A 9,663-nucleotide genomic window follows, 5' to 3' on the forward strand; every position below is an offset into this window, starting at 1 on the left:
CCAGAGCAGCATCACGCGCCTCCTCCTTGGCCACGCGCTGACGCTCCAGGCGCTGCGCGGTGGCGGCGGCTTCGCTGGCCTGCTCATTGGCGAGGCGCCGAGCGACCTCGTCACCCTGGAGCGAGGTGGCGGAGCTATCTGCGTCGCCCTTGGGGGTTGTTGGAGAGGACGACCCCATGGGCGGGCTGCGCGGCTGTGTGCCGGCACGCGAGGGCGCTGCGCGGCTGGTGCCGGCGTGCGTGGGGTGGGTTGGGCAGCGGAAGACCTAACCTAGTTTGATACCATATAAGAGAATATAATTGGAGGAATATTAATATATTGCATTGGGCCTCATGGGCTGATTATATAGAGTACATGGGACTAACATCTCACATGATTAGGCAATGTGGTACTATTCCTAATACTCTAACAGCCCCTAGGCTACCAGCCGAACAGGCTTGGTGCCGGCCCATAGCAGGCCCAGGCCCCTTAGGCGCCTATTCTAACAAAATGGAGTATCCTTGCACAGTAACTGAGTGAGTGGTTTTGCCATAACTCCAAATCCCTTGACATATTTCCTGTAATAACCTGCTAATCCAAGGAACCCTCTTACTTCTTTGACAGTAGTTGGGATAGTCCAGTCTTGAATAGCTTGAACCTTTTGAGGATCAGTGGCAACCCCATTTGCACTGATGACATGTCCTAAATAAGCAATGGACTTTTGGGCAAATTTGCACTTGCTTAATTTCAATTGCCACTGGTCATCAGAGAGCCACTGAAACACTTGCTGAAGATGCACTAGATGTTCCTCAAAGGTTTTACTATAGACTAGAATGTCATCAAAGAAGACCAACACAAACTTCTCTAAAGTACAATTCATTGCACCTTGAAAGGTTCCTGGAGCTCCAGTGAGTCCAAACGCCATCACCCTGAATTCATAATGCCCCAAATGTGTTTGAAATGCAGTCTTATGCTTTTCTCCAGGCTGCATCAAGATCTGATGAAATCCAGCCCTTAAGTCAAGAGTGGAGAACCACTTGACATTAGCTAACTCATCCATCAATTGATCAAATATAGGGACTGGAAATTTGTTCTTGTGAGTAAAAGAGTTAAGCTGTCTATAGTCCACACAAAAGCGATAGCCACCATCTTTCTTTGGGACCAACAGCACAGGAGAAGAAAACTCACTAGCACTGGGTTGAATGATACCCTGAGCCAACATATCTGCAACCTGCTTTTCCAATTCATCCTTCAGTTTCGGTGGATACCTGTATGGTCTGACAGTCACAGGCTTTGATCCAGGCAAAAGAGGGACATGGTTGCAAGCTCTGGTAGGAGGTAACCCAGTCGGTGGATCAAACAGATGCTTGTACTGCTGCAATAATGACTGTAGCTCAACTGGTAAATCAGATGAATCAACTGATGATTGTTCATTTTGGACATAACAAACTTGCAACAGTAAAGTATCTGAAGGAAGGGGAGCTAAACCCTGCAATGTCACCTGAGCACCATTAATCTCAAACTGGAGCCACTTACTCTGCCAATGAACCTGCATGGGGCTATGTTGCTCTAGCCAATCCATGCCCAAGATTAGATCAAACTGAGTTAATGGCAGAATCTTGAAATTAGAGGTGAATGAATGATCATCAATAAACCACACAACATTCTGAATAATGCCTGGACTAATGAGAATACCACCTCCAGCAACACTAACAGAGGTTTTGTGTTGTAAGATAGTCTGAGAGCTCAACTGCTTAACCACAGAAGCATTGATAAATGATAAAGTACTTCCAGAGTGTACCAGAATACTGAGTGGCAAACCTTGCAAATTGCCCAAGAATTGGACAGTTCTTGGAGCAGGAGCACCAGAAACTGCAGCTTTGGAAATTGCCAGGCACACCTGATCCTCGCAAACAGGTTCTTCAGATGGATCTTCTTCATCAGGAATAGAGTCCCAAAGCTCTTGCACAGCATGCAATACATCAGGTGAACACCTGTGATCTTTACTCCACTTTTGGCCACACTTATAACAAAGACCAAGCGCCCTGCGATAAATCTTGACTCCAGACAATTTAGAATCATCAGCAGGCAACGCAGTCGGTGCAGAGGCAGCAACCGAAGTAGTGGTCTTGTCAGTGCGCGGTGGAGGTGGAAGGGGCAATGCCGTCTTCCGAGCTGTTGTATATGATGGAGAAAATCCAGCCCGTGGAGACTCCTTTGTACCGCCCGCTTCTTCCTACAGCAATGCAAGCGTACAAGCAGTATTCAGAGTTTTGGGCCATTGAACAATCACTACAGTGCGGATATCAGGACGCAGGCCATCCACAAGACGGGTGATGAAATAAAGAGGATTAACACCAGCAGAATAAGCAGTAAGCTGATCAACTAAGGTTGTGAAACTAGTGACGTAATCAGCGACTGACAAAGTTTGTTTGATGCGGTATAACTGGCGAAGGAGAATTTTGTGCTGATCTCTATCAAATCTCTCAGCGACCATAGCACAGAAATCCTCCCATGACGTGGTAGCAAGTTGGGGCTCGATGGATTGGTACCAACAGGAAGCGGCACCCTCCAGATGCATTTCCGCAACACTAATCCACATCGAACGATCAGTGCCATACATGCGGAAATACTTCTCACAGCGTTTGCACCAGCGGCGTGGGTTTTCGCCATTGAAGGATGGAATGGAAGTTTAGGTAAACGGCCAAGGTTAGGTAGGTGTTGATTGAAATTGGGCGGTGCATTTGGTGGAAATGGGTTAAGGTGGAAGGGCAACGGTGGGTTTGGACGCGGCGGTGGCATACGGCACATCGGAAGAGGAGGTGGTGGGGGTGGTGGTAACGTACCATTGGACAGGATATGAACGGGGACGGTCAAAATCCTAGGCCCAGTATCCCGTGGTTGAGGTGCAACGCCGGGCCCTATCACGGGCGAATGGGTGAGTCCTGCCGTGGCTGGTGCCATGATCGACGGCGACGCTGAGTACACCGCGGGTGCCACGGTCGACGGTGATGCCGAGCATGCGGTGGGCGATGCAGAGAACACACCGGGCTGGTGCGTCGATGCGTCGAACACCGTGCGGTCGTAGATCTTGGGGACCTTCTGGACGCGGAGCCTGAGGTCGTCGACGACGCCTTCGAGTTCCAGGCGCCAGGTACTTACGTCGCGCGCGATGGCCTCGAGCGCGATCACCCGGGCGTCGTGGTCCTTGGCGACGGGCTCGACGCGGATCGACTCAAGATCGGCGAGGCGCTTGGCGACGGTCGACTCCTGCTCGGCGTGGGCGAGCTCCAACTCGGTGAGGCGCTGCGAGACGTCGTTGGAAGATGAAGATGTGGTGGTGGATTCCAGCGCGGCGAGGCGGCGATCAACCGCGGTGGCGCGGTCAGCACTCGTGCGCTCAAAGTCCGCGAAGCGGCGCTCCCAGCGCTCCTCGTGGGTGTCGAAGCGGCGGGCGAACTCGTCGATGATGAGTTTGGTGGTGGGGTCCATGGCACCGAGCGCACGCTGACGGCGGGTGAAGTGATCGTGGGAAGCGGTGGAATCCAGGACGGATTGATCGGAGGTGGGGAAGGTGGTTGGGATCGAAATCCGATACCAGATGTTAGCAATACACAGGAAGGAGGAGGGAATTGGGAGCTTGGAGAAGAAGAAGAACAAGTATAGGTGGATGAGTTCTTAGACAGAGGAAATGTAATGAATTCATTTTAGCGATTACAGGTTTCGTGATGCTCTCCCTCAGCCTCTCCCGGCTTAAGTACTACTGCTATCATCTAACGACTCCACGGCGAGCCAGTAACGAATGGGTTGGGCCTCTTCTCTCTGACAGGCCGGCGCTTCAAGCCCATGGCCGATGATTCAGGTTCATCACTGTCTTATATTGTCGGATTCGGCACAGTACTAATAGGGAGTAAGAGTATGATGGCAAGTGATAAAAAGATAGTTAAGTCCATGTTTAGTTCTCTTTCCCTTACGGCAAGACCATACTACTCCCTCCGTTGGTGTCGTATTTTGTTTTCTATTCTGTATCTACTATATCTATTCTATACTTCCTCCGTAAAAAAAACACAATTCTAGCTCTGAATCTGGACACGCGCTGTGTCCAACTGTGTTTTTTAGACGGAGGGAGTACCTAATAATAAAAAAGAGGTAAAATTTCAGCTTATTTTTTTTCGTCCATCCATTTCTTTTGTTCACCTCTCCTTAGCTAAATCCGCAAATGTGAAAATTGTCCCTGCTCATTTATCTACAGCCCTCCTGATTTATATATAACGTACATGGGTCTTCTTGAGGTAATATGGATAGCTAGGAATTCTAATCCTAATCTAAGTAGATTCTTCTGATTTTGAGTACAATCCTAATCCGAATAGAAAAGAATTGAATAGCAAGGAATTCTAATCCAAAGAGATTCTTCCGATTCTGAGTAACACTCCTAATCGGAATAGAAAAGAGTCCACATCTGTGTTTGGACTGGTTTGTGTCAGGAATGCTCTGTTTTCTTTTTCAACCGTCCGTGTCCGAATTGGTTTGATCCGTTTTTTTCCCACGTTCAGTGTCCACATTTTTAAAGGAAAGTTCAGCTTCCACTTCATACTTCAATAGTTGGTTTCCCTGATTCAAAAAAAAAGTTGGTTTCTAACTTCTTTTTCTAATTTCGTTTCTCCATAAATATAAATAATAATATTATACACCTTTGAACCTTTAACGTCTTCTTTAAAAATGTTAGAAAGTAGAGAGCCAGACAAAGCGATTGATGCAAATGATTCTACGTTGTATTCCAATTAATAGTGTGTACATATATATACAGAGCCCATGTGGGCGGTTATAAGTGTGAAAGAGAGAGAGGGGGGTGAGAAGACACCCCTTGGATTAATCCTTAATTGAGCACTAAATAATAATTCTCAACACTCCTCCTTGATCAATTAGCTTCTTGTAGTCTTTATTGTTCATCTATTATGCATCTTTATGAATCTTTGGAAAACCCTGTGGGAAAAAACCAAAGTAATACCGGTATACCAGGCAAAACTCCTTAAAACCCAATGGGAAAAATAAGGAGAAATGTCATGATATACAATCACCAATGTTATTAGACCCTTTGAGATAAACCCAAAGCCTTAGTCTAAAAATACCTTGACCATAGGGTCAATATGCTTCAAATATCATCTTCCAAAAACCCCGGTGGGGAAAAATAGACGATATAGCATATACCTTTGTGTTGACATTGTCTCATTAAAAACTTTATATGAGAAACCACAAATATAAAACTCACATAAAGAAAAGAGTACAATGCATCTTTTGTCCCAATATCGTCCACTGAAAAACCCTTGTGGAGAAAAATAGATGATATGACATAACCTTGTGTTGATATTGCCTCATTAAAAATTTATATGAGAAACCCAAAAGAAAAAACTCATACAAAGAAAAGAGTGCAATATGATGTTTGTAACAAGTTATTAATCAGAGAGACACTTCCCCTGATACTTGCAAATCTTAAAGTAAATTCGTACCAATGCACTCAACACATACGAAATGTGGAGTATGGTAGACTTTGTGAATATCTCTGTGAGATTATCACAATACTTAGTTTGCAAATGTTCATATGCCCATATTACCTATGGAACGGAACCATCTTAGTGCAAAAATATTACATTAAGTATAACTTGTCTTCATCTACACAACACAAGTTACATTACCTTTATAGATAATGACCATTGATTCATAAAATCAACACCACATAACTTCATTATGTGATATATCATTCTGTCAAGCTATACACATTCATGTGAAGCCTTGTACAATACAATGTTAGAATGATTAATGGAATTGACCATTATATGTCTATTTAAAGACTATTACAAAATGGTCTTTCCATATCCATGTAAAGCCTATTTCAATGGTCTAGAATTTGGGGATCTTATAGATAACTAGAATCATTATATCCACATAATCGGATCATGGATTACACCAAGACCACATGTGCTGTTTGAGATATCAAAAGATATTCTTAACTTCAATCTACCAACATTTGGTAGGAGTAGCGCTGCTACTAGATAGCAAATCATTGCAAAAATAATATCCGGCCGAAAACTTTTGCAAGATATATTAGCGCATAAATAGCACAGAGATAATGGGTCACATGTCCCAATATCTCATCTCAGTCACTATGGCATAAAACAATCTTCCTCTATCATATCATGAGGTAGAAAAATCATAGGATACCTTCATATTGAATCACTCAATATGATCTGGATATAGATAGCTTTTGTATAAAATTCTGAGAGAAGATGCTTGGATCATAAACACAAAATAAAATTTTGGTTTAGTCTGTATCTTCCATCTCAAACTCCGTCTTTAGATTACAACATACTATTAACATATGTTAATCACTAATGATGTCAAGATTATTAACTATCATATAATACTATAAAATCCAATCAAGAACTTCAAAATGAACACCACGTGTAATTAATCTTGTATTCCTTCAGTTTAGGGAATACACAATGTTGATTGTACCAAATTCGACTTAATGACTTTAAGCCATATATTGACTTAAGCAATACACAATATGTGTTGTGATTTTTTGTATGAGGGCTGGGTATGTGAACTCCTTTTTGGAGGCTTCACAAATACACCAAATCAAGTGATCATATAAATATATACAATCACTACATCTATCAACTATCAACTGCAATGATAGATGCTTTTGTACTGTCAATAAAAAGATAGTATCAGAAATTTAGAACTTACTATAGAGAATAATTTGCATTGAAAATCAATGTCTGGGCTTTGCGTAAACCCCTTGTGCTACTTGTCTTGCTTTGATCTCACCACCACATTGTTCTCAATCCATTCTAGGACAAAAACACTTTTGTGCCCATAGGAAAGCTACCATGAGGTGAGGCATCACAGCACAAAAACACCTCTTTTCTAGTGAGCAAGACTATCTCTGCATGTATTACATCACTCAACAAGTTCTAGTAAGACTGAGCAAAGCACTCTGCCATGGTATTATTGACTGGATAACTTGGAATATTGTATACAGTTTATTCAGAGAAATATATGTCGACACATGTAGCCTTTCTATGATATAATTCTCCGGCTATCAAAACTCAAAATATCCTAGCATCAGCATTTAGGTGCACCTGTGAGCTAGGCTTGTGGATGACATCCATCCGCTGGGTAATAACCAATATTTACCCATAAGATGTCGCCAACCACAGGTTGACCTACATTTACTTCTTTAGAAGGAAACCTTCTATTGCTAGCATGAATAATCCTGCTTTATGGCCATACTTCTTCCCCTCTTATTTACAATTGGGAGTTGAGTGGTTTTACTTGTACTCCACTCTTTTTGGCACATACTTGCAATGGATTAATAAGTTTAAAAGACACCTTAGTAATCAGTAAATGCATTTGGCAGTTTATTTACAATATATTATGAAAATCAACAATACTTTGAACTCAATATTTAGTATGTGATCCTGAGCTTGAAATGCCTTATGCATTCCAAATAATTTCCTGACATTATGTATGGTACATCAAATCTCCCCCTAATGCCTAGAAATGCTCATAATCAAAATGAAACCAGCATGCGGGTCGTAAATAGATCCTCCATAAGAGATCTAAATATTTAACAATCGACAGAGATTGAAATCTCACATTGATCCCCAGTTTCCTATGTGTACCCATCAATGTATGCTGTGGTGGTGAGATTGGTACGTATACAACGTACTCAATCTTACACAAATAAGAAATCTTCATGGATTCCCACGTACTAAATTCATATAGGGGATTTGCAGTTAATTTCAAGCCAGGAGTGTGTAAATCTACCTGACCCCAACACGAAGTTAGAAAATAGCAATTCGCTAATAATGGTCCTGCTATGACCTTGTCATACTTCATAGTTTTCGTTTATCCTTTTGGATGTGTAACTAAATTCTTGTTATACCAAACAATCGTCATTGTAGGTACAAAAAAATTAGTAGTGTTCAGGATAATGAGCTCACGACATGAGCCATTATTTACCAAATGCATGGCCGAGTGTGGATACTTCACACACTCTAGATCATCTTATAAATATATCTTCAGAACCATGAAATGCCTGTCCATACAATCTTTGTATCAGACCCATACATATTCTCTTGAATATGATCAAGGAATCTAAGACATTTAATCTGATTTTAAGATAAGAGGGTCTTAAAATCTATTTCCCTTGTGGCACTTATTATATCCACACTTTGGAAAAATCTTGACCAAAAGAATAGCTAATAATTTTTCACCTCATCCCATATGATGATCAAGTTGTTCATTCCAAATCCAAAATGCATCAACAGTGTGAAAAATATCTTATACGCAACATGTTGTACGGGGATGGTTGTATGCATAATACAACCAAAACGAGACTTACCTTATTACTTTATATGCCATATCCAATGTTGTCTTTTTGTGTTTCCATATAAAAATACATTTGTATATCTCTATAATTTAGTAAGATACGAGTTGAATTAGGACATAATTAAATATCCTTAATTACTAACTCAGTATCCATAGGAAGAATGATGGTGGCAAAATAGGCCAAACTATCATTGCATCGCATCATCGATGGCCAAAATATTCCCTCTTCTTGTCATAAGAACTAGGAATATTTTGCTTCCCTAATTATAGAGTTTATGGTACAAATGTCCACTAGACACATATCATTCCACATTGGAATGATTCCCGTACAATCTATATATGACAAGAGTTTAATGAAATTCTCGTCTAATATATAGAAATCTATAAATATTATCGAGTATCAAATACATCGATATGATACCCACAATAGTTATGTGGTGACAACACAAGTATTACAACATCTTCGATGGACATTATCACATATTATTAACGGACCATGAGATTATCCCAAATCTCAAAACAAATCATTCGAAGCATATTCGATGATCATGTTGTCCATCTATGTGATGTTCTCTTTACGAGAGAAGGAGAAGTGTTGTTGTGTGATCAATTACAAACTTCTAGGTATCTCCTATGTCATCCCATATAGGCATTTTGACATATATCAATTACAAACTTAAGGGTATGGCATTGTTTAGCGCGATGCTAAACACAACCACATATATGACATTACTCTATCATTCTTGGGTTCACATTGCCATCACTCATATTGCACTTTAGGCCTTTGCTTTTACTAGTGGAAGCAAATTGTATGAACAATATGATCATAGTCTTCAATAGTTTGAAAAACTAGAGACATGATCCACTCATGATTCGCCTCAGGCTATATGAGTTTATTTATTGTTCATAAAACTCCTAAAGAGTAAGCCACGAAGAATGTGCATTCCTTCCACAAGATATTTTTTATCGAAAACCTTGATGGATGTAGTACCTTAACAACAATAAGGCACCATTTCCTTTGATCTATAACAAACAGCCCCTAATTGAGGTTCATTAAATTGTTCTATTAGTCCATAGGATAAAACCAATGTTAATGTCTATTATCCATGTAGGATATTGATGCCATCAAGAGTGAGTTCATCAGATTCCTCCGAAGTCAGTATCCACAACATGTGACAGACCATTGATTTAATTAATTTACACCTATGGTAAATTAAAAATCACTATGGTGATGTTGTAATCTCTAATGCAAAATTTAGGGGATTTCATATCTTGTCATTTTATTTTGGA

At 41.0% G+C, this 9,663-nt stretch overlaps 1 protein-coding gene across 1 annotated transcript; it reads right to left on the reverse strand.

Moving 5' to 3' along the window:
• Positions 1–264: 264 nt before the first annotated feature.
• Positions 265–3,686, reverse strand: LOC136458627 (uncharacterized). The gene is made up of 2 exons (XM_066458564.1): positions 2,826–3,686; positions 265–2,215 (listed from the first exon to the last, which is right to left on the reverse strand). Exons 1-2 carry the CDS (start codon positions 3,469–3,471, stop codon positions 2,112–2,114), a joined length of 750 nt encoding a protein of 249 aa, XP_066314661.1. The 5' UTR covers positions 3,472–3,686; the 3' UTR covers positions 265–2,111.
• Positions 3,687–9,663: the final 5,977 nt, after the last annotated feature.

The sequence above is a fragment of the Miscanthus floridulus genome, chromosome 6 (genome assembly GCF_019320115.1).
Source record: "Miscanthus floridulus cultivar M001 chromosome 6, ASM1932011v1, whole genome shotgun sequence".
Lineage (NCBI taxonomy): Eukaryota > Viridiplantae > Streptophyta > Magnoliopsida > Poales > Poaceae > Miscanthus > Miscanthus floridulus.

Bases quoted from the DNA above. Each gene is read 5' to 3' on its own strand.
- LOC136458627 (XM_066458564.1), bottom strand. From the start codon at position 3,471: ATGGACCCCACCACCAAACTCATCATCGACGAGTTCGCCCGCCGCTTC. The intron at 2,216-2,825 runs GTACGTTACCAC...GCATTGCTGTAG, and splicing joins CGTTCATATCCTGTCCAATG to GAAGAAGCGGGCGGTACAAA.